Source organism: Pseudonaja textilis, chromosome 2 (genome assembly GCF_049901715.1).
Source record: "Pseudonaja textilis isolate UNSWEBS1 chromosome 2, rPseTex1.2, whole genome shotgun sequence".
Classification (NCBI taxonomy): Eukaryota; Metazoa; Chordata; class Lepidosauria; order Squamata; family Elapidae; genus Pseudonaja; species Pseudonaja textilis.
Window position 1 is genome coordinate 191,627,744 of NC_141991.1, and position 26,062 is coordinate 191,653,805.

The 26,062-nt window shown below is 37.2% G+C and overlaps 2 protein-coding genes across 8 annotated transcripts in view; both read left to right on the forward strand.

Moving 5' to 3' along the window:
• PIP5K1B (phosphatidylinositol-4-phosphate 5-kinase type 1 beta) overlaps positions 1–10,638 on the forward strand; it is an 89,783-nt gene extending 79,145 nt beyond the window's left edge. For 4 of the 7 annotated variants that reach the window (XM_087926715.1, XM_087926718.1, XM_087926714.1 and 1 more), the window contains 3 exons: positions 5,339–5,456; positions 8,136–8,191; positions 9,950–10,080. In XM_087926715.1, coding sequence (XP_087782841.1) covers positions 5,339–5,456; positions 8,136–8,165 — 148 coding nt within the window. In that variant the 3' untranslated portion in view covers positions 8,166–8,191; positions 9,950–10,080. Of the gene's footprint in view, positions 1–5,338; positions 5,457–8,135; positions 8,192–9,949 lie in introns of all 7 variants that reach the window. The other 3 variants (XM_026703774.2, XM_087926717.1, XM_026703773.2) reach the window with 1 other exon arrangement.
• A 6,995-nt stretch (positions 10,639–17,633) lies between these two features.
• Positions 17,634–26,062, forward strand: FXN (frataxin; the record flags this gene model as incomplete). The annotated part of the gene is made up of 5 exons (XM_087923213.1): positions 17,634–17,897; positions 18,743–18,840; positions 23,121–23,241; positions 24,457–24,554; positions 25,767–26,062. Coding segments are annotated over 5 exons (741 nt in total), but the record flags the coding sequence as incomplete, so codon positions are not given.

A 26,062-nucleotide genomic window follows, 5' to 3' on the forward strand; every position in this document is an offset into this window, starting at 1 on the left:
TTACTCATGTCGGGGGGCCACCTGTGATGGCTCGAGTGCTCTGCCAATGAAAACAGAGCTCGGGGGGGGGCCATATGCGTTCCGTTTTTGCTGGCAGAGGATTGCAGGAAGCTGTTGCAGCCAAAGGCGGAGTTCGTGAGGGCCATGTGCTTCATTGTTTCCCAGGCAGCCCTGTAGGCCAGATCCAAGACCCTGTGGACCGGATCTGGCCCGCGGGCCTTAAGTTTGACACCCCTGCTCTAAGGACAATAGGTAGATTTTACCAACTATACAACCTAAAATGGCTTTGCCTGAAGAGCGCCATCTATGCCACAAAACTGTGTTAAGTTTATTGGAAAACAAGTTATTGTTTTCTGCAAGGAAACATAAAGTTATTTTCAGGGCAGTGTTCTTCATCCATGTTTCTACTCTTTTATGGTTTATTCTTCTTTGCCCCTTCACCGTTATAGTGTCTGGTTTCTTTGTGGAGTACACATGGGGATGATCAAAGCCACGTAAGGCAAGAACACTCATTTGAAGCTAGGTGTCAGTATGGTGGCGCCCTTGAGAGCAAGTAAGATCAAGATGGATGGATGGTTTTAAAAGGAGTGCCAAAATGTCATTTGAAAAGTGAGGTATATTTTCAGCATTGTGAAAAATATTTCCCCAAACCCTCTGAGTTTATCTTTCTTCATTTCAGTAGAACATCAATTTTAAAAGTTTTCTGGGAAAAGCAATTGTTAACAAGCTGTTGCTAGGAAGAAGAGTTAATATTTCTCTGAAATAAAAATAATAATCTTGGAAGAGTCAGTTGACATTAGTGTAGAGTTAGTACAAAGGATGGGATTCAAATTTTTTAACAACAGGTTCTGTGGGCTAGGTGGGTGTGGCCATGTGACTGGGTGGGTGTGGCTTCTGGTTGGGGTTTTTTTTTGCAGCAACACCCCCCTCCCCATTTGTTTTTTTTTTTTTTTGCCTCCTGGGCCTCAGGCTAGCCTCCTGGGTGGGACATTTTTGCTCCCAGAAAGCTTCCCTGGGGCCCAGGAAGGCAAAAAAAGGAGCAGGGGGGGGCGCAGTACTGTCCTACATTCCGTTTTGGGGACTCCTGGGCCTCAGGCAAGCCTCCTGGGGGGGCGTTTTCGCTCCCAGGAAGCTTCCCTGGAGCCCAGGAAGGCAAAAAACGTAGCAGGGAGAACAGGACACAGCACCCACCCCTCATCCCCTGCATGCCCCTTTTTGCCTCCTGGGCCTCGGGGAAGCTCCTGGGTGAAGCAGTAAGACAGCGAGGGGGATCCAGGCACAGCTGATCATTGGAACAGCTGATCGTCAGGAGGGGTGGGGACAGGTGGGGCCATCCAGGAGCATGATTTGCCGGTTCTCCGAACTGCGCAGAATCATTCTATAGAACTGGTCCGAACCAGTAGAATCCCACCCCTGGTTAGTAGCTTATCTCAGCAATGTCCTGGAAAAATAAATGGGTATTTTGTTAGTTAAACTGGACTGAATTGGATGGATTTGATAGTATTAAATGCTGTAAGAAATACTAGTAATTTATGTCTTGCCATGATGTGCAAGATTTATTTACATGATGTAATGGAATATATATTTGCACGATGTAGTGGAATTCACGCCAATTTACCATGCAGATTTAAATTCTGAACTTGAGCTCTGTGAACATGTCTTCCACAGGTAAATAATGAAGCCTAGATATTATCCTTTTTTTTAATCTAATTTGGCACTCTTTATAAAACCATTCATCTATTTTGATCTCACTTGTTCTCAAAAGAAACATCATACTGGCTCCTAAGTTCAAACTAGTGTTACTTTCTCGCCTCACATGGTTTTCATCATGATCTTATCTAATCCTCCTACAAAGATTTTAAAAAAGGTAAAGGAGCCCCTGCAGATTTTACTCTGCTAATAGTTGCCAACTATAGGGGGCAGTGCTCATCTCCATTTCAAGACCATTGAGCCAGCGCTGGCCAAAGACATTTCCGTGGTGATGTGGCCAGCATGACCTCACAGAACGCTATTACCTTCCTGCCGAAGTGGTACCTACCGGTATTTATCTACTCATATTTAAATGCTTTTGAACCTCTAGGTTGGCAAAGATTGGGGCAAGTAATGCGAGCTCACCCCATTATGTGGTGCTCAGGTTTCAAGTCTGGGATGCTGGCTTTCCAGCCAACAAGCTCAGTGTTTTAACTGCTAAACTACTGTGCTTCCCTCCTCCTACGAAGGAGTATAACTAATTTCTCTTGGAGATGTATTTCCAGTCTTACTAAGCATACTGTTTAAGATCAGGATCCAATAATAATTGCAATTCAAATGAAGAATATCTGTCATTTACATCTTTGACTATGTGTATGTGATGAACTTGACCGTAAGAATGAATTTTGATCAATCTATGCTTGGAATAGACAGAAGATCATGGAGAATAGCAGTGCTAAGATTCTATGAGTCTTCCAAATCCAGATGGACAGGCAGGTACTGGCAACACAAGGAGACATTGTGTTACTAGACAAGGACTAAAAGACAGTGATGGTGATAGATGTATCTGTGCCAAATGACAGCAATATCAGAAAGAACCAGTATGAGAAATTGGACAAATACCAGGATCTGAAGGACAAACTAGAGGAGATGTGGGAAGTAAAGGCCAAAGTATTCCCAGTGGTTGTAGGAACACTCAGGGCTGTGACTCCTAAGCTGGGAGAATGACTTCAACAGATCCCAAGGAGAACATCAGAGCTCTTTGCCCAGAAGAGGGAAGTGCTAGGAAAAGCTAAGATGTTGAACCCTCAAACTCCCAAGCCTATGGTAGAGCACCCGAAATTGAGAAAGATACATACAACCCTTAGGGCCATTTTAAAAATAGCTTCATATCTCCCTTAACTGTGAGATGGCTATTTAATTTATTCATAACATATTGAGCTTCTTAATGGAGCTTTTTAGGAGGAAATTTACAAATGACTTTAGGATTCTTGAAATAGAAATCAGATTGATCATCAAATCTGCCCATCCAGTTTAATTATCTTGAGCAAGGGTGTCAAACTCACGTGGTCACGGCGTCGTCATGTGATGTATTGGGACTTTTTCCCCTTTGGCTAAACCAAGTGTGGACGTGGCTAGTGCATGCCAATATGGTTTTGTTTTTTTTTGCTTGTTTTACTATTCATTCATAGCCTTTGGGGATTGAGGCAGATTATAATAATTGTTAGATAAAATATTAAAACAAAGGTCCAGCACCCTGTAATTTTAAAGAATGAATTAGAACTGTGAATGCCCAGGTTGAGGTTTTTATTGAGTGATCCAACTTTGGATGAGTCTCTAGCTCTTAGGCCAGTGGTGGCAAACCTTTTTCGGCTCCTGTGCCAATAATTGTGCGCGTGCTTGTGTGCTCGCACTTGCGTGCCAACATCCAGAAGGCAATGCATGCTGGGGGCCCCACACACACCCCTGCGCATGCACACATGATCCCCCGCAGCGCGCTGCACATATGCGTGCCATCCCCCTACTGCACACCTGCACATGCAATCTCTCTGCCTTGTGTCACACGTCTGCGCATGCGTGCGTGATTCCCGCATCGTGCGTCTCTGCACATACGCATGCAATTCCCCCCACTGTGCATTGCACATCTGCGCATGCGTGCGTGACTGTGTGCTATGCAGCTGCGCATGCATGCACAATCACCCCCGTGTGCCATCTATCTGTGCATGTGCATGTGGTCCCTCCACGTGTCTCCCACACACCCCTGCCACCACCCTCTTTGCATGCGCACCAGATACGCAACAATCAGCTGTCAGGCAGCGGCGGTGGTGTGCACGCATGTCCAGTGGGGCTCTTCCGGGCGAGCTCTCGCATGCTGGGAGAAGTGGCTCGGCATGCCACTGCTAGCATGCGTGACATAGGTTTGCCAGCACGGTCTTAGGCTAACTTATCTCAAATAATTGTTGTATGGAAACAATGTGAAGAAAAGAAATCTGTGGCTTCTTTTGGGAAAAAGTGGAATAAAAAGAAATGAATATAACTGCTTACAGTGTTTCCATAATTAAGGTGGGACTGATTACATTCTCCCAACCCTTTTAAAGACATGACTATGATAATAGGAAGCTAATGAATAAATAATCTGAAATATCTAAAACCAATAATTCACAATAAACTTAAAAGTCAGGCCAACATTTATAGACCAGATGCTTCAACAAATAAGGGCAAATCAGAAACAGGTGGAAGAAGGCAAGCAATATTTCTAGCAAAGGGGAAATAATGGTTTCTAAAGCCCACTTGTGCCACAGTTGTTTTCTTTTAGACCTGGAAAAAACTTTAGGCATCCCCTGGATCATTGGACTTGAGTCTTAATTTTCTTAAGGCATGATGAAGCTTTGGCCTGCTCTAGTGATGTGTACATGAATAAGAATCTTGCTCAAGCCACAATAATTTATCTGTGAAGCCAAACTAATCTTGTGGATATAGAACTGCCTGAACTGCCTTCATAAATATGTATATATTACGTTATGGGAGCGCTTCCCTTCCTATTTTGATAGAAGGGTAACTACTATACAAGTTTTTATGGAAATGTTACTGTTTATTTTTCTTTCTTTGAATTATGAATCATTCTATAATCTGTGCAAAAACACATGAATAAATGCTTTAATGTTACAGATTATTCAGTCACAGCTGTAATAATATATTTATAGCATGAGATGAATAAAACAGGAAAAGCCACAACATATCACTCACTCTGGAGCCTTGCTCATTCTATGGGTGTATCAGGTTTTGCTTTTCCTGTTTCTAAATAACCATAATAAATTAGCAGCTCTTAGGTTGTGTGTGGATGTTGTGTGTATAAACAGACAAAGAATGCAGAAATGCCTTTAGGCTGCTGACTTCTGGAAATCATAGTGTATAAATACATTAAGTTTATTTATGACACTGCCAACAACAATTTATACATGACTGTTTTTTCCCCTAATATAATGTTGGGAAGTTGTTTTTATAGCATTGGAATATAATGAGGATATATAATTACGTGGAGATTTTTTTTATTATCCAAAGGAACATTTCTATTGTTCCCGTTCACTATTTTAATATAATGCATGCTAGAAATATATAGTCAAGTCACAATTCAGGAGATTGTGTTTCTAGAGAAAATGCTTGAGAACAGTTGTAGCATTGAGGCCTGGCAACTTCCTGGATGCCAAAGGGCTTGGTCTTTGATTAAGTAATATTTTGGTAGAGTTACATGGCAACCCAGCATTAACCAGACCTTGACAAATGTGAGGAAAGCTCTTTAATAGGCCAGGAATGGCCAAAACGGTTCTTCATTTTATGAGTGCTTACTGTATATTCTTTTTCCATACAGTAAAGGGTTGCCTTCAAGTTCAACATTCACTTTAGAAGACAGTGCCATCTGCTTGACTTCAGAACAGAGCACGGTAGAAACTGAGACTGATAATGCTTCTGTCCTGGATGTATATTTGGTAAGTGGTCCAATCCTGTTTCTAATGTTTTAATTACGTTTTAAAGCATTTATCCTTCAAGTTGACTTTGAATCTGTGTGTTGTAATCTGTTCATAGTATAGTGTAACTATTTCATTCCTGAATATGCCTTTCAATAAACTATAAAATGTAAAGTATTTGCCAAGCTATCTCTTTGTATTTTTCCCCAACATTGATAATGCAGGATGCACAAATTTTGAGGACCTCAAAATTTTTGACACCTTTGTTTGGTAATAGATTTATTTTTAGTTCAGAAATGGTTTTCAAAGTAAAGCATTAGAGCTTTTCAGACCCACCACCCAGTTCTTGTCTCCTAAGCACTTCCGATTCCCTATCCAGAAGGCACAGTCTTTGTGTTACAAGGATCTCAGTAATGGAAGTGACCATGGGCCACCTGGGAAGTGTCTCTGACGTTTTCTCTTCATTTCTTTTGTGGATGTGATAACGAGCAGATTGGTTATTATTACAGATTATTCTGTTAATTTCCCAGAGTGTTTCATTTCCATTTGCATATTCATTAAATTAGATCGTGTTTGGGAATACTACTATAAATAATTGTTTTAGGATTGTATTCAAGAGTAAGCGTTTCTTGCCCCTAATGATTATATTTTAAGAAATAAAATATACCTTTTTGAAAAAACCAATTCAGATTCTAGGGGAAAGGAAACTGTTAGGAATACTGTAATGTCAGAGTACCTTTTGGCAATTGCCTGTGTCTGCGGCGCCTCTGTATTCAACATGGCAGATGTCAGGACATTTGAATCCATTTTTAATTTTTATTAACCATAACAGCTTCCTGCAGGGGAACTGTAAAAAGATAGCATAATGCAGCCCTCTGCTCAGAAAGTTTTCTTTAATGTTCTAGTTTTGGCTGATTGTAACTACCATACTTTGAATAAATAGTGTGTTACTTAGCTACAAATCTATTCTATCAGCCGCTGAAATTCTAGGCCTCGTGTGTGTGTGTGTGTGTGTGTGTGTGTGTGTGTGTGTGAATAAATATATTTCTTTTTATGTATGTAGAGAGAGAATATGAGAGAGGGAGAGAGAATATTTTATGTCTATATGCACTGAAAGACTTATATTAAAACTTCATTATTTCATCTTGAGAAGCAAACTCTGTGTGAGTCTCTTACTTTTATAGACTAAACACAGAAGTCTCTTCTTGAGTCAAAGTTTGTCTGTAGCAAAGCAACAAAAAGTGGAAATCACCAATAAGCAGTCTTTGTTTTTGCTCTTTTGTCCAAGTGTTAGCATTCATATACACAGCCACCCTAGTTACTCTGAGTGAAAAGCTTGATCCGAGCAGCCAAGATTCTGTTAAAAATCCCTGCTTTCATTTTAAAGAAAAACAAAGATGATTTAGTATCTTTTTATTTTGACTATCTTTGTGCATGAATACAAAATAACTTACAATAAATTCAAGGCATACAGGAAGGAAGAAAGAATGTGAAATAAAAAAGCTGAACAAAACAAGTCAAAGATTCAATGCCATTAGATATGTATGGCCAAACATAGAATGTCAGGGCCTTTTTATCAAGTTCTGTCGTCATCAGATGTGATATGCGTCACTACTAGGGGTATTGATAAACTAACTAAGAATGAGCAGCTTTTGAACAGAGCTTATACCTAGCAATTACTGGCTCTGAACAGTTTTACAAGCTTGTTCTTTGTGGGATAAGGTCAAATCATGCATGCGTTTAATAATTTCATGCATAGAATAATTCAATTATAATGTTACCAACAATCTCTGTATCACTTATTTCGCAAGATTAAAATCAGCATTTCAACTATTTTGTTAAGTGAATTAATTCTATTGCCAAAACTAGAACCTTCTAATCTTAAGTCTTCAAAGAAACAGTAAACAAGTTTCAGTGTTGTCTTTTAAAACACAATGCTGCCACCTATTGCTGATAAAATAGCATAGGCATCTTTTATTTACCTTGACATGTCATTTGTTATGTATAAAGGGTATGTATAAAATTTCTAGCTTACTATTTGCCAGGGAAGCTCAGAACAAAGCAATAATGTACTGCTACTTATCCCAATTATCAGTTTCATAAGTTCAGTTAAAAAAAAATTTTTTTTAGATTATAAATGTAACTGCACTACAGTATTTAACTGCAAGCTTTTAAAACTTTTTAAACATAAAACAGTTGCCTGTTTGATATTTAAATGGGAAAAATGTGGCTCATAAATATAACTACCAGTATTAATTGCCAAGTATTAATTACCAACATGATCTACTAATTTATAACCTATTAGTACAATTCTAGCTATCATAGCCTTCATATAATTAATAGGTGATACAAAAATAAGCACTCCAACCCTAAACAACATCAAACAGCATCATACATTAATCTGTTAAATCTGTATGCCCCTTAGTAAAGCCCCTAAAACGTAGAATTCTGTTAAAGTTAATTATGTAGCCATCAGCAGTATAAGTAGTAAATAGATTAGTGAAACTATCAGTACTTTTAAGTAATGCCCAATGCACATCCAAGTAATAAGGCCTTAGATTTGAACAGTAAAAAGCTTCATTTTCTTTTGTAAATAACAAAATTCATTCTTTCTCTAATTCGTTACCTTGCTCAAAAATATATACATTCTCACTCAGGGATTTCCAGATTTCATTCCTTTTTCCTTTATGTATACTTTAGCATCACAATCTCCAGAAGATGCTAAAATAAAAATCTAGATTGACATATGTTTTCTGGTACGTATATCAGCAGCCTCTCTAAGATGGAAAGGCTCTTTAGATCTGTCTCTGATACTGCACTGGTTTAAAGATGTTTAAAATATTGATACCCCACCTGACTTTGGATACCTGATTTTACAATAGAGTGTATTGTGCATTATTTGAAGGATATTTCTCCAATTGATCCAGTACTTCCATTGCTAACTATATAATTAGCTTAAGCACAATTCTATATTTTTAGAGACTTTATGAAGTGGCTTTCAAAGATTTATGTATTGTGCTGTTTTTGAGAGGTTTGTTCAGATAATTGTTGATTGGGAGCCACCCAGAGTTCAGCATAAAAGGGGCATATAAATGCTTTAAATAAATAAAATATATTTAACCTCCACATGTGTTAGGAATGCATTTTCTATGAATTATAGTACCGTCATATCTGAAAGGTGCCAGGCTGGGAAGGGTTGTTCTAGTGTATTGTGTATCACAATACTGCTATTCATGTGTAGTTAGTAAATAATGTATTATGCAGTATCATCAGTATCTAATTATGTTGCACATTATGTTCTATGTGACTCATTCCATAAAACATGGACGGTTACCAACATTTTCAGTATAATTGAGTATGATTTATAGTTGCTGGCTACATTTTTTTTGAGCAGCATTAGATTTCCAACATGCTTCCCAACATTTATTTTTCTGTTAATACGGTCGGATTGATTCTACCACAAATACTAAGTTCATGTAAGGCTATAAAAAATGACTTTGGGTGTGTGTGTTGGTGAGTTTTGTTTGGTTTGTTTTAGTTTGTAAGGTTTCTTTTTTAGATAAATGGTTTTAAATAGCATCACAATTTTATTTTAACAAATACTAAACGCTTGTGCAAAATTTAATTTAAAACTGAATATGATAATATAGTTCATACCAATGTGACAAAATTAATGTGAAGTCATGTAGTTAAATGTTTGGACCTCACAGAGTTTAAGTTTTTAAGCTTTATCTAAGCAGAAAAGAAGCATTAATGTTGTTAAAAATAGATGCAGAAGAACCATCTTTGAAGCCAGACTTTCTAGCAGTTTTAATTCTGACTGTACAGGTGATATTATATTGTGGTCTCACAATCAGTCCTACCATGAAATTCCCAGGAGTAGAGCAGTACTGTCCTTCAGCTCAAAGATACTACCTTCCTGAAATACACAAACATGTTTTTCTAATAAAGTATATCACATGAAGAAAGAGTGTTATGTTATCAGTTTGATATTGATTGACTTTTGTTTTCTACCAAAATATTTAGCAGGCATATTATTTTAGAAACATTTTTGTTCCTAAAAACAAAACTCAATAACCTGAAATTGCTGCAGATTTCGTCACATGTAATAGAATTGGAACACCCACTGAAAAAGAGTGAGTGATAAGGAGAGAGAAGGAAAGCAAATATATGTATAATTGAGAGCAGATCATAAAAATGTCAGAAGTATTATTATTGTGCCGCTGGAGATTCAGTTTTAACTGCCAAGGTATTACTCAAAAAATAGTTTCTAATATGTACCATTTTGTGTTTTTAGAAGAAAAATAGATCATTGCAGCAGCTAGCTGTTATTATTGTATAATAAACATGCAGTATTAAAACATATGTGTGGTTACTATAGAAAAGCTGATCTATATCTTAGGACAAAAAGCAGGACACAAAGGCAGCAAAACATTTTTCAGCTTTACAGGTGTAAGAAAATAAGACTCTTGAATTTTGTTCTTTTGTAAAATGTTTTTTTTCTCTTTTTACAGTAACAGAAGATGAAAGAAAATGAACATATTTTAACAAATGCACTTTCTGCACTCCAGATTTATGAGGAAAATTTTTGTTAAGCCTGGTAAACAAAGTCTTAATCATCAGAGCTCTACAGAAATCGTCCAACAGTTCTTGAACTATAGACATCCCACCCTAGACACGGCAGATGAGATTGGAAACATTCCACAATTACTCATGGCCTGCTGTTGCCTGCTCAACTGTGAAGCCTTGCCTCTTCCATCCTACTTCTACTTTCCTATTATCTTTTCAGGACTTGAAGGTGGTATTTTCATTTGCATGTATTCCGTGATCATGGACAAAAATATCTAATCCGCCTTTCCTATTTAAAGAGCCATCTTCACAGTGGTGACTACTTTATCAATCAATTCTGCTTTTCTCCCTTTCCCCCAGAATTATGATTGCTCATCTGTTAATTTCATACAAGAGGTAGTATGTCTGCACATAACTTTATGGAAACTATCTTCTATAAAGAAATGTTCACTATTTATTAGTGAAATACAGAAGCTATTTATAACAAAGCCTTATGTTGTGTACATATATTGTCTTTGAAATATTTGTGATTAGATATATTGCTTGTAAAGGATAAATTACATAATTTATTTAGTATATTCTACTGTAAACTATAGTTTTATTGACAAATAAAGTATTTTGTTCTCAAAATAAATATTGCTGAGAGTCTTTAAACTTAATGGATGCCTTATTTGTATCAAATTCCATTTTTAGACTGCTATGGTACATTAGACAGGGTGAGAGCTTTTTACACACAACATGATTACAAAGCAAAATGCTAAATCAAAATAAATAAGATTTCATGTTTTATTTTTCATGGAGAAGAAGTGTGCAATTTACATTCCATCTGAGGAAATAATAGGACTTTTGATTAATCTTAAATAAAATAATACAAGCTTCAGATATCTGAAAATACTTAAGAAGCTGGATGGTAAAATACAGCATTTTAAGAAATATAAAAATATCCATTTTAAAATGTATGTAGAAACATAGGATTGAGGTGTTTACAATGTGTGTTCCAGAAATAGAAAGAGATTATATAGCACGCAAACATGGCCTAGACAGGTTTTTCCTCCTAGCTACAATACCTCAAAAACAACATTTATGGAAGACCACTGGGAAATATAAAACATGAATCAGTAGAATTGTGTGTAACCTTTTCTCCATGGCACTTTGATCTATAGTTTTATGGCTTAGAAAATACTCTTTCATGTAAGTGGAAGGATTTCTGTTTTTGCTAACTGAAATCTTGTCTTGCAAGTGAATGTTATGTTTGCTTATTTCTTTCAATCTGTATTTATGCATGAATAAAGTGGCCATAATACATTATTTAAAAGTTTACATTAAGTATGTAAAGGCTCAGGTTTGCCTCCTAGTCCATGGAATTTAATTTTGTGCATGTTTGTGCACATATGTATATAAAAAATGTCAGCATAACCATACTGATTATCTAAGATTATTCTAGAAATCCTAAAAAAATATGATAATGCACCAACATATCATGCTTGTCTTACTCTGCTCACTGCCAGAAGTTCGATCCTGATGGCCTTAAGGTTGACTCAGCCTTCCATGCTTCCGAGGTGGGTAAAATGAGGACCCAGATTGTTGGGGGCAAAAGGATGACTTTGCAAACTGGTTAGAGAGGGATGTAATGCACTGTGAAGCAGTATGTAAGTCTCAGTGCTTATTGCTATTACTATCTTGGATTCATTCTGTCTGTCCCTAGAAATATTCCCAGTCCAAGACTTAAAAAGAGGCTTATTGGTTTCATCAGCTGATGCATCTAACTTTCAGCTGGGCTTCAGAATCTCCTTTATGAAAAAAAAAGTAGTTTTTGCACTGAAGAACTAATTAAAACATGCCTGGCTGGTTTATAGGTCAGTGCTTTGTATGAACTCAAGGACAGCAGTTTCTATATGATTCAAAGCATCTTGGGCTATTTCAGTCAACCACAATTCAGCTTGCTATGGCTTTTGTATGTTTCGGGAGCATGGCCACACAGATGGCTATTGTAAAAAACTAAGGATTGCTTTCATAGTTGAGCTGCGTGCATTTAAGCCAAAAGCTTGTGCTACGGTTGTTACAGTTGGAGAAAGGAGCTCCAGGGCATGTTGCGCAAGGAGCACTTGCCCACATCTCTGTAGATCAGATACCTCTCTCCCCAGGATTGCACTGCAGCTGCAAGTCTGTACAATGCAAGGAGAAAAAAAATGCAGCTGTTTGAAAAAGTGGCAGACGAGTGGTGTGGTAACAGCCCACAAGCTCCAATAATTTTTTTCCCTACCAATTTGAAGTGCTGCGTTGCCCTGCTTTGCTCCTGTAGGCCCCAAACACTGTCTTAGTGTTTCCTGTTTTTAATACAGGCCAATCTCAGAAGTAAAAAAGGAGAAACTGGGTGTCTTCTGTTTTTTTGTTTTTTTTTCACTCAGTGACTGCCCCCTTCCCCTCACCGTGCTCTCTGGTTTTCTTACCTGCTTCCCTCAAGGCCTCAGAACTCAACATTAAAAAAAACAACCACACATTCGGCCATCTGCTGAGTCATTTGTGCTCATGTTTTAATTGAGAAGAATATGAAGGATGCCCCTGCTAAGAATAAATTGGATGGCTGGATCTCAGAGCACAGCCCAGTGGGATTTAGAGAGGACCGTACGGTAGGTCTCTCTGAAACATTTTAGGACAGAGGATGGATGGTGGTGCTGTCTCACTGTAAATACTAGTAAATCCCAATCAAAGCTGGAAATGCTTTTTGCAGATGTACTGGTGAACTACATAATATGGTCAGTTAACCCGGGGCGGGCAACTATGGCAGGTTAATGACCTATAGCCTTCTCTGCTGCTGCTCCTGCCCGCTAGAATATCTTGGCCCTCCCCGATGTAAGGTTGGCCCCAACCCTCCTATCTTTCATAAAGGCCTAAAGACATGGTTTTGCCAGTGGGCATGGGGCCTCAGTGGGGGAAATAGCGCAATGGAGGTGGTTGATTGAGTAATAATAGATCCCACCTCTCCACCTGCACCCTCCCCGTGTGTCTTTGTTTTTAATGTTTGATTTTAACCTTTACATTTTAACTTATATGTAAGTCATTCAGATTTACCCAGAGTAAGATGGACAGCCAATAAATTTTATAAACAAATAAACAGTATGACTGGCTCAGGAATTCTGGGAATTGAAGTCTTCAGGTCATAAAGTTGCCATAGATGTCCACCCTTGAATTAAATCATAGAAATAGTTTGATATGAACAGTCTTTCTATGTTTTTGGACTGTTACAATCATCAACAAACCAACATGTTAATATTTTTAAAAGAAAGGCAGTCGTGCTATACAGGATTGGCAGGGACTGTCATGATTTTGAGGCCCTCTGTGGCAGTCCAAACAAGAAGCACAACCAGGATACCAGCTCTAGCTTTCTTGTAAGGTTGTATTAACACAATCTTGCATGTCTGAAAGTATTTTTGTTCTCCTTTTATCTCCAGGAAACTAGGGAAGGTCCCTTCCAAAATGCTTCCCACACTTCCTCTCCCTCTTTTATATGCTGATTGCCCAGCATTTGACTTCTGTCTCCCAAGATCATTCCCACATACCATTGGTGGTGGTGGAGGCATCCTGGAGGAAACTCCTTCAGTGGAAAATGCAGATTCCTGCCCATGCACAAAGTCTGCCTGTCAAAGAGAGCACATGTGAAGGAAAAAACATGCAAGAGAAAAGACTTTGCTACTAGCTGAGTCTTAGGCTCTACTATAAATGTATCGTTGTGACACACTATAAATACAGATGAACTCAGGTGAGAACTAGACCAGGTGTTCTCTACTCACTGTTTGGGAAAGGATCCTGGGTGGGGGGGCGGCGGGAAAGGGGTAGAAATGGCCGGCAGGAGGATATATTCAATTTTTGGCCTGGTGCTTGATTCTTTAGGAAATTCTGATAAGGTACTTAAGCCAGTCAGACTATTTACATTATGCCTCTCCAAAGAAATAAGCAGCACTCAGCATTTAAACAATTGGTTTCTCTGTATTATAAGCATTTTTTTTTAAAGCTGATTAAAGGAGGGAAGAATTCCACTTATTCTGTTTTATTTTTAAGAACTATTTAAGTGCTGAATTGAAACTATTCCTGTCCAAGCCTACATTTTAAGCTGTGTAATTGGTGTTGGCACCAGCTGGATAAATTTGTTTGGGTGTAAAAGCGAACCAGTTTCAGGACTGTCACTGATCAGTTTGTGATTGGGAGACTACTGAGAGGCCCTAGAACCACAGGTGTAGGCTCAATAGGTTACAGAAAACTATTCTGGAAGGAGGGCAAACCACTTCTATCCTACTGATTGACTGTGTAGTTATCAGGAACCGAGATTAAACAAAGAGTCTTTAGCTTGCATTTGTATGATTCTCAGAACTTGTTTGACTTGATTTCCCAAAGCCACAGCACATTGTTTCTTCCAAAATAACCTTTAAAGGAATACTAGATGACCCATGACCTGTTTCCTTACCTAAAAAGAGAAACAAGAATGGCCACTAGCAGCTAACAATCAGCTGTGGAATGAAACAACTGCAGAGTTTTGGGTCTCCAACAAGGTAACTCACGTTGTGTGTGCAGTGTTCAATGCCTCACAAAACTGCCCTGCAGAGACCTAGTTTACTTTTCCAGGCCCTATAATCTGAGAGCAAAATCAATATGCTGTAGAATGTTTTCCAATGCATGTAATTATTCTAGTCTGGCTACTTAGCATAAGGAAGGCAAACAACAACCAAGCAGAGCACAAAGAGAAAACAGCAGCAGTTTTCAGACTTAATTTGAACAGGATTTTAGCTCTGGGTAAGGCTATATGTTTAGCCACAGAACATGTAATTAAAATGGTGGTTTTCTTTTTTGCACACAATACACAGAATGACAAACAAGCCAACCACATTTTATCCTAGCACATTGAAAGAAGACATGTTTACTTTATGTTTCAGTGTTTGGTGTGAACCCAGGCAACTGGGATGAATATTGAATAAACCATCTGCACCATAACTGATGGCTCTTAGCATGTTTTGTAAACCCTATAAAATATTCAAAATATATAAGAGGGTTAGACTATGATTGCAACAAGTAACCCAGTCACAAAAACTGTAACTTTCTCTGTATTATGCAAAAGTTCTATTTCATGTATGTTACTATGTAGCAGTAAGTCACAGAACCCAAGTGAATGTGGCAGGAAGGCCCTACAACAGGAGTGTCAAACTCGCAGTGTCATGTCACGTGATGTACCGTGACTTTTTTCGTCTTCACTAAAATGCGAGTGGGCGTGGCCAGTACATGATGCATCTGGCCAGCGGGCGACGAGTTTGACACCCCTGCCCTACAAGATGCTAAAGAAACAAAAGTTTGCAGTTGTGTTGTTTTATATTTTATTGTACTGAAAAAGTCAAAAGTCACCACTTTTTTCTTTCTCTTTATACTTTTTTTCTTTCTCAATTTTTTTTCTGTATTTTTATTTTGTAATTAAATTTAATTAAAATATTTCTAACATATGCTAAAGAAAGAGGTTTGGGCTTATTTGATTTGAAATTATAGTTTGTAGCTTGTTATTTAGTTTGGATGAAAGAGTGGGTGAGGCTAAGAAATAGAAAGTTATTGGAAATAAAAGGACATGATTTGAGGTTTTGGAGGCACAGCTATCTATGATATGATAAAGTTAAGGTTAATGAAGATTTTAAAAATATTTTTGTTAGATGTGCCACATTGAAAAGATGGAGTAGATATAAATTCAGCGTGTGTCCTAAAATACCTCTGTATCTCTCACCACAATAACTGTATTATACAAGAAAAATAATAAACAGAAATGTTAACCTATGGTGACATAGCAGGATTTTCCTAGGGTTATTTTAAAACAAAATCATGAGATTTGGCTTGAGGATATAACATCAGTGGTTTTCTTATATGCATTTATCAGAGAGATTTAAAGTAAAAAATGGTTTTGAATATTGTAAAAATTGAAACAATTATGTACAAATGATGAACATGTTACAACTGAAATGTACTGCTTTTATTAAAATTTGAAATGAAAGAACAGACAAAAGAATGCATAATAAAATATGCTAAAATTTTGGTTATAATGTATAAAGGAAATGATAGGAGAATAAGTGGATGGATGAAATTCACATTGCTATAATCTTAAATCTTTACAAAATGATGTATCATTGATATTTTTCACCAGAAAAAAATTGTTTAAAATGTATAAACATACACATGCTGTAAAAGACAACAAGAGAGGACTTGATGGTGGACCTGATGGTGGACATGCAAAAAACCTAAAAAATGGATTCAAATATATGCATGAATTTAGAAGATTTTAATGCTTTATTTACAAGTAAAGCCAGATATGTTTTTTAAAGAACTTATTGATAAAAAAAACTGTAAAAAAAACACCACGGAACCTTTAAAAAAACAGCAGTGAGTTTTCTATGTATGATGGTGGAAAAAATTGACATGCACAATAGAAGAGTGAATAGTACAGATGATGGAACTTGCTGAACTGGCAAAATTGACAGCTTTGATTAGAGAAAAGACATTGATTCATTTTAATGCTGATTGGAACTTTGTGTGTGAGACAGAAAAAAAGTGGGATAATGTATGATTTTGACTATTAGAAAAAATAATTGTTAATAGAAAAAAATGAAAGCAATGTTGTAAACCTCAATTTAAATTTATACTTATAACTCTTGTAAAAGAGCAGGTTTAGTCCAGTCATTAAGAAAACTAGAGTCAATGAATTCTATTCCCACCTCAGTCATGAAAGCCAGGTAGATGACTTTGGGCCAGTCACCTCTCTTAGCCCAACCCACCTCACAGGCTTGTTGTTGAAGGGAAAATGAGAGGAAGGTGTGTTGGGAGATGTTTGCTGTCTTGAGTTATTTGTAAAAATAACAAAGGTGGGGTACATGTAAATATATAAAATCAGAACAATTTCTTATATTTTTTTTCTGCACTTTTGCTTTGTTCTTTCTTTACTTACTTCTCTTTCTTATCTTATTAGTTTCTTGTCTTTTTAGTGTAAAAAAAAAAAGAATCTCTTTTTTTAAAAATTCCACTTAGAAAAGACCAAAGCCAAAGCACCTCGGATCCTAGAGATCTTTCTCAGGCACCGCCAGAGGGCAGCCGCGGGCCTTCGCCGGCTTCCACGGCCTCCGTTCTCTGTGGTTCGCGGCGGCCAGAGGGAGGCCTCTTCCCGAACGGTCGGCCTGGCAACATGTGGAGCCGGGGGAGAGCCTGCGCCTTCTCCGCGGGATTGTTGCTCGTGGCCCGCCGTCTAAGCAACGGCGCGGGCCGGAGGAAAGAGGCCGCGGCGGCTGCCGCTTCTTCCTTCTTTCTCAGCCAGCCGGTGAGCATGCTTGGCTTGTGCGGGCATCCCCGGAGGGAGGGAGGGAGGGAGGAAGGACACCAGGACTTGCCCAGATCGTCTTTTTGGGAGGCGGCGGGGCCGGGCGGGGGAGAGGCAAGAAGAAAGTAGGCCTTGGCGGAGGATTTGAACTGTATTTCCCGCCGTTCTCGGCGAGGTAGGCGTCGCCTCGGTCCGGAAGGGATCGCCCCTGATCCGCCCAGGGTAAGGGCCTTCAAACTTTGCAAGTTTAAGACTTGTGGACTTCAACTCCCAGAATTCCTGAGCTGACATGACCGGATGAGGAATTCTGGGAGTTGGAGTCTACAACTCTTAAAGCGGTCAAGTTTAAAGATCGTTTGACCCAGAGCCTCGGAAGGGCAGCCGGAGAGCCTTATCATCCTTCGAGCAGGGCTGTCCAACCTCCGCAACTTTTAAGACTTGTGGACTTCAACTCCGGCCATGGCTGGGCTGGGGAATTCTGGGAGTTGAAGTCTACCGTTCTTAAAAGTTGCCGAGGATGGGCAGCCCTGACTGAAGAGCTCGTTCTCCGTAAATTGGTATGGAGGCCATTGATAGTCTGAGATAGTAAAAAAGCCATGATTGTTCACCAACTTCGTCTAGGCCAGGGGTCTCCAACCTTGGTGGCTTTAAGCCTAGTGGACTTCAACTCCCAGAATTCCCCAGCCAGCAAAGCTGCCCAGTTCTCTGTGTCCCTCTTTACTGGTGACCTGTTCTAACTTAGCTTGGTCTAAATTCTGTTTGGGTTTTGATAAGAAACTGGAAAAATAGTGGGACTGAATCAACTCCAAGGGCTATAATCAGTATTGTTATAGGTAGTCCTTGACTTATGATCACGATTTTAGTTGTAAGTTGTAGTGATGTAAATCCAATTGTCAGGTGATTAGACTTGATTTTATGACCATTTCTACAACTATCACTAAATGAGTCACTATGGCTTTTAAGTGAATCTTTTCCAGCACGATGACGTTACCTACAGTAGTTGGTAATGAAATGTCTGCAAGAAAACAACTAAACTCAAGAATGCACCAAGACCACATAGGAAGTGTTTAAACGCACTTAGATTTGAAATAGAGTTGTGCTGATTTAAACACCTCAGTTGTATGTCATGGCATTTACTTCTAGCCACCTTTAAAACAGTTTTCCTTTAAATATGTCTAAATATAATTAACAGGATTCTTTTCAGCCATGCTACCTGAGAATTCTAGAAAATTTATTCATTAATTTCTACTAAGTGATCTTGGCAGTTTACAATTCTAAAATTATAAAACAATTTAAATCGTTAAATCAAAGACATCCACAAAATAATTAAATTATAGTCCTAATCCATCTATAGGTCACTATCTTGGCAAAAGCTTGTTTAAATTGAAACTTTTTTTTACAGGATGTTCATCTACACTTTTTAGACCATGTTCTGATAAACAGAGTCAAGAATATTCAACTTATATTTGAAAGAAGAACAGGAACTCTCATAGACAAAGGGTATGTTGTATGCACAATTGATAATGTATTGTGTTATATATATTTTTCTAAACGCTAAATTAGTGAGCAAGCAGAACTTGATATCTAGCACTCAGAGCTAGCATTAACCAAAGCTAGTACCCATTGTGATTTAGTTTCATTAAGTAGGTGTGGACTCTTAGCATCCACATAAATAAACTTTGTCAAAAATGATACGTTGTCTATTTGACCTTTTAAGCCTGTCAGTTATGAGTTAGTGACTGTTGTAATTCAGTTCCTCCAACTTACTGATAGTTCACCCTTCTTTTTTCAGCATTATGAACTCAAAGTAGCTGTATCTTTATGTAATGTATCTAAAATCTTCGTTGACTGCTGCTTGTTCACTGTTGATGGTCAATCCTAAAAAGCAGAAGCCATCCAGCACTTCAGTATCTTCTTTATTATTTCAAAGGCTTTTTACTGTACCAATTATCATTGGTTCGGTCATCTTTATATTTACTCTTAATTCCATTTTCCTGCTTTTTGGCTTTAATTATTACAACTTTCAAATCATGTATAGCTTTCAAAGTAGAGTAATCAGTATATCAGAAGTTATTGATATTTCGTCCAGTTTTAAAACATATTAATCTTCAACCAATATAGCATGTGTCAAATATTTTCAGTCTATAAATTAAATAAATGAGAATATACAGCCTTATCTCACTCCTTTGTCCACTTGAAGCAGTCTGTGGTTGTGTTGTTCAGAATTGGCTTTCTGTCATGCATATAGATTTTGCATGTGAGAGATTCTGGGACTCCCATTTTCCTATGGACATTCCCTGGCTTGACATGGTAAGCATAGTTCAAAGCCTTTCTATATCCAATAAAGTGCTTATTAACTTTTTTTGGGCATTCTTTGACTTTTTCAAGTATCCAGTATTCACATGCAATAATGTCATTTATTTATTCCTTGGCCTTTTCTAAAATCAATTTGAACATGTGGTATTTCCTCTTTGTGCCTAAGGCTCTAATCTGTTTTGGATGACACTAAGCATTATTTTACTTGGATGTGAAATGAAAGGATGTTGTGTAATAGTTTGCACAATCTGTGAAATCTCTATTCTTTGATATTAATAAGTAGATTCAACTCTTTCAGACTATTGACAACTGTGTTGTTCCAGATTTGCTTGCAAACTTTGATTAGAACCTCTCTTGATTCTTTTGTTTTTCCCATAGCATTCTGTCTTGGTAATGACTGGAATGCTGATTTAACTTCCAGTACTAGCAGTTCTTACAAACATGAATACATATCTTCTAAGGTATCTTGGATATTGATGTATCAGTACTTACTATGTGGTATTTCAGTGTACTCTCATTTTTGTTTAATCAGCTTTGAATAAGTTATTGTTTTTGACATCTTTTAGCAAACTAGGTTTGAGGTTGGAATATCCTTTTGAGTTTGGAAATCTTTTGGAAAATGTTGTTTTTCTCTGTCTGTTTCCATTTTAGTGTCTTTACAATGGTAATGCTGTGGTAATGCTTCTCCTTGTCCAGCTGTCTGAAATTCTTTGCTCAGTTCCTTTACCTTTCTTAGCCTTGGCTTATCCTATAGGCAGTTTTTACCATCTCTTCTCATCCAGTTGGTTTCTTCTGTTTCTTGGTCTTCAGCAATATATTTTTCACATTCATCCTAAACAGTTTCTTTGAATTTATTCCACAGTTCCTATGTCTCCCTGTAAATGAGGCCCAGGGTTTTGTAGTTTTCCTTTACATGGTAATTATATTGTCAAGATTATATAGTGGAAACTGGTTTTGTTTTTCCACTTTAACCTGACTTGGAGGTTGCACACTAGCGGTTTGTGATCCGTTCCATAATTCCTCACCATGTCTTTGCTGTTTTAAGTGAGCTCTTCCATTTCCTTACATCAACTTGGTTTCTCTGTTGCTCCAGCTGATGATAAAGATACCAATGAAGAAATTGGATTTGCAAGAACTAACCATTCATTCTCCTGCTTCATTTCTGTTTCCTGCTTTTGTAGTTCAATTACATTTTCCTCAATATTTGTAACATTGTCTTTCCAGTTCTCAATCAAAAACAGCACATCTTGTTTTCATGTTCTAGTGATTTCTGATTGAACTTGATCATAAAATTCATTCCTCTTCTTCCTCTACACCAGGATCAAAGATCTGGATAACTATCATAGATCAAAAAAGGGTTGTCTGTAAAATCTAACTCATATTATTTGATCATTAACTGCATTATAACAAAATACTGGCTTTGCTATAACCTTCCTGACTATGAAAACAACAGAGGTCTTTTGATATTTCATGGTCTGAGAATTAAACAGTATGATTTTCTGACTGAAAGTGGCCAATTTCACTCTGTTTCAATTCATCGATACTCAAGATGTCAGTGTATACAGTAAGTTTGTTTCGTTTTTCATTATGTTGAGCTTTTCCATATTAGTGCTTCTTAGGCTTTGTGCTCTACTGCATTTCTACCTTTATTTTTGGATTTTCTTTTCTCTGAATGAAAACATTTCATTCAGACATTTCATAGGATTTAATCAGTCTATGTCATAAATACTGTTTCTACTCTGGAAGATCCATAGCATGTTGAGTGCCATCGGACCTGATCCATCCAGCATTTACTTCATCTGCACTGTAAGATAAAGCACTGATTATGTTACCTTGTTTGGGTAATGAAACCTCTGCAGGAAAACAACCAAACTAAAAGAGCACCAAAGACCCCTCATATGTTCTGTGTCCTTCTGGTTTACTTGATAAAATACAGGAGTGATTTACTATTTGCCTTCTCCTATGCAGTATGAAATGATGTCTTTATTGTCGCTACAGTGATCATCCACCTTCCTCTATTGTTGCTTGCTCTAACTGGGCAGCTATGATGACCTTTGCACCTTGGGTGACCCTCTTGGAAGAAAATACACTGTTGGTATAACTGCCTGACGACTTCCCTCATCTGTCCCCCCCAAAAAAACCCTGTCATAATGAGGCCACACAAGCTGGGGTATGTTAGAGTTAAGGAATCCTTAACTGAAAGCACATGTCCTCAATTTAGTGTAAACCACAGGTTTTCGTAGCATTAATATTCTTAGTTGAGCTGCATCTAACATTTATCTGACAAGCAGGACCAAATAACTTTTTTTGTAACCACTAGATGGCAGAAGAGAGCATTTTCCTAGATTTTTTTAGTCCTCTACTCTGGTCTAAAGGTAACTAACTATAGGAGTTCCTTGCTAAATGTTACCCTTCCTTTTCTCTCTTCTGCTTCAGGGTAAGTCTGTTATAGTTTCCCTACAGGTTCTGGAGGTATTCTTAACTGTTGCCTTAATTGTTGTATATAATGTTGCATTGAAACATTAGGAATATCGCTAATTTAGCAGCATTACTGATCCATTGAGCCAGTTAGGTCTAGTAGTTAAAGCACCAGACTCCCAACCAGGAGATTGTCCCACCTTAGGCATGAAAGCTGATTGGGTCACTTTGGGCCAGTCACTCTCTATCAGCCCAATCCACCTCACAGGGTGGTTGTTGTGGAGAAAATAGGAGGAGGAGCTAATATGTTTGCAGCTTTGAGTTTTTTGTAAAAATAATAAAGGCGGGATACAAATAAATATTGAGCAACTTGTCCTTATTTTATTCTTGCATGAGACAATGCAGGCTTAATTTACAAGTCTCATCCAGAACATTTTTGGCAGATGTCCTTCCAAATGGTGATTCTGTTTTAGTACTGAACATATTCTCTTAACTGGCTGGGAGACAGCTCTGTATTGAAATTATTAATTTCCTATGAGCTAGGAAAGAAAATGAATTGTTCCTCCTGCAGGGATAGTAAAAGAACAACCAGGCTAAGAATACTTTCCATTCCTGATAGAAAAGGAATTTGGCAATATATCCAAAGTTCCATTTGTTGTTTCTAGAAGTTTCGAAATATATTCAGTGGTTTTTCTCATGGAGGAGTAATTGCTACTATCTGATATACCATATTCATATCATTCCCAAATGTTTTTTGAGAAGTAATAGACGAAGAATTCTTATATCAGATGGTTGCTAAAATTAAATGAATAGAAATAACTTAATGGCCTATCTAGAATTAAACCTCAGCTGATTTCTCTCTTCATGGTCTATAATGAACTTTCCCCCAGTCTTTATTAATAAATTCTATGGAATGCTTCCAACACTAGCTAGTAACAAATTATCTTCAAGTAGTCTGAATTTTTTTCCTCTGAATGTTTATAATCTCTCCCTCTTGTTTTCAGCAAGTAAATTTGAGCGAATCTTTATTCACATGACTTTTACAGCTCATTAGATGAAACCAAGTATGAAAAACTTGCTGAGGAAACACTGGAATCGTTAACAGATTTCTTTGAGGATTTGGGAGACAAGCCGTTTACTCCTAAAGATTACGATGTCTCCTTTGGGGTATAATGCTATTATTGCTTTTTATGATTTTTTCTGTAAATGTTTAAGCTGTTTGTAGATAGAACATTTGATGTTGTTAATACATTTTAAAACCCTCTTTATGTTGTTAATTATGGTTGGAAATATTGGGAGATTGTCCTATAGGTTCAGAATTCTAAAATTATTATCAGAGGCAGTGTTCCTCAAGGGCAGTAAAATCACTGCTTGGCTTTCTTCATGGAGCCCTCAGGTATATCACAGACCAGTGTATTTCTAAAAGCCATACTCACTTGGAATCAAGCAAGTTGAAGCCCAACGCCTGAGTTGAATTGAAAAGGCTTGCATAAGTGAACAAATGCACATCCTTCAAATGTGCTGCATCGTTTGGAAACCTTAGGCACAATGCTACGTAGGCAGACCCTGTCATTCCTTCATGTTGTTTCCTTAAGATGACTTTAGCATTAAAGTTGAATTTAAACCGTTGCTTCATATAGTTTCTCCCACATGATCTCCATGATTCTATATATCAAAGAATTTGCCTATGGAAATATTTGCTCTTGTCCACAATTCAGAATTTGCATTCCCACCCACCCCCAGTTCAGCTATGGTTCTGGATTAATGTTTTTGGGAAAGTGGGACCAGCGAGAGGTATAATACTAATGTGTGTACATGGGGGTGTGCACATTTCTTCTCTCTTTCCCTGTCATATTGCCAAGGTACTACCAGATTAAAGTCCCAAACACATTATTGGGGGGTTTTCCTTCAACAGTTCTGTTTCCTTTATTTTTTTAAAAAAAAACCTATTAAGCTGTGAAAGGAAAAAAAATAATTGCACTGTGGACATTAAAAATAGGCTGTCATCTGATCATGATTTTTACTGAATGGATTATGTTGTGAGACCAGAAGATGGCATAGATGGGGGAAAAAACGTAACAAGTAAGATGCCATTTTATGGTTTGTAATTGGGCAGATGTGAGTGCATTTACAGTATGCGTGACTTAGAACCAGAGTATATTTGTCTAAAATTCCTGGAAGCTAATTGATAGAAAGCAGGATTACAAAAGCAAAGTGGGAATTAAATGAAGCAAATAGTTTAATTTGGTTGAAATGTACTCATTTAACAGTGATATGAGTGATTATTTTAACTGTAGTAAAAGTACCTCTACTTAATATTTGAAAAATTTCTTGCACAATAATGTTAATTCAAAGGCCTTTTTTAAACTTTTTATTCCGAAGAATGGAGTACTAACAGTGAAACTGGGTGGAAACATGGGAACTTATGTAATCAATAAACAGACTCCAAATAAACAGATATGGCTCTCTTCTCCAATCAGGTGAGTTTAGTTTATAGGTTACAATGATTTGAAAATTTGTAGTTGAACTAAAGCACCATAACGCACAATTCATTTATTAGGTATCATTCTGAAATTTCTAAAATAACAGTATGGCAATTCCAGACTGTACAGATTCTAGACTTTGATGCCATCTTCTAACAAAATTTCCCTATTTAGCACATCACCTAGAATTTTCAAGCTGCCAATCACTTATAAGCTAACTTGAGGCTTCAAACTCCCAAGCCCAGATGAAGTCAGCTGAATGCTACTACTTACTACTACTAATGCTTTTGTCTTAGTTGAAAGACTATTGATTGGATGTTGTTTGATTGTAAACAAAGTACATATACCATCCTTTGAGTCTGTAAAATCTATTAGTAAATAAAATACTGAAGGTAGCTTTTTGTAAGCATACAACATCCAAATAATAGTGTCAGAAACAGTCAATTACTGTTCTTTAGAAGAATGCCTTTTTTACATACTTTTTCATAAGGAGGTTCCACAGGACTTAATAGTGTATATTTATGTACAAATTGTTGTGCATAAAAAAAGCATTTGTATATATGTAAAAATTGCTGCTGATTATTTTTACAAGTAGTTACCAAGCAAGCAGATTCAAGCCAGCCGTACATTAGATTACATATAATTGTTGATAAAAAGTGACTAAAAGAAATACGTCTGTAGCTTAAAAAACATTAAGCACCTTAGAAAAATTGGGGAGGGATAAAAACAAGTATTTACCTAACTTTTAAAGTTCTTGTTACAGAATGAATGAAAAAAACCTAAAATTTTAGTGATTAAAAAACAAACAAAGGGGAGGTCTTATTAACCAGATATTCAAACTTGAATATTGCTGCAGGTCTTATTCAAAGTGTCAGTTGCCAGTTTGGATGAAATAGTAAATTTTAATTTGATTAGGCTAGAGAGATATACACCAGTTGTAAAGCAAGGAAGGAAGGTGCCATGAGTATAATAACTGGTAAAATTCCTACATTTCCAAAGAAATATGAATTTGAAATGTATAATTAGGAATCAGGTATCCTTGTTTTTACTTTCTTCTATCAAATAATACAGAATATTCTTCTCCATTTTAAGCAAGGTTATCTATGAGCTTTATAACTTAGTGTAAACCAATGCTTTTATTCTATGCACGCTCCATTATATTTTGTAAATGTTTACATTTTAGCTCTCTTATGTCTTAATTTTTCACAGTGGCCCAAAACGTTATGACTGGTCTGGAAAAAAATGGATTTATTCTCATGATGGCATTTCTCTTCATGATCTATTGTCAAAGGAACTTTCACTTGCATTAGCAATTGAACTGGATTTATCAACTTTAACACACACTGGTGGAGAGCCTAATTCTCGATAACTCTCTATAAAAATCCAAAGACTTTGGACTTTGACTCATTTCTTCCTTCCTCACGGTATACTAGTTTTAACCTGTTTGTCCAAATTTAAATTCTCAAAATGTTCAAATCTATTTTATTAAACACTAATGGAATATA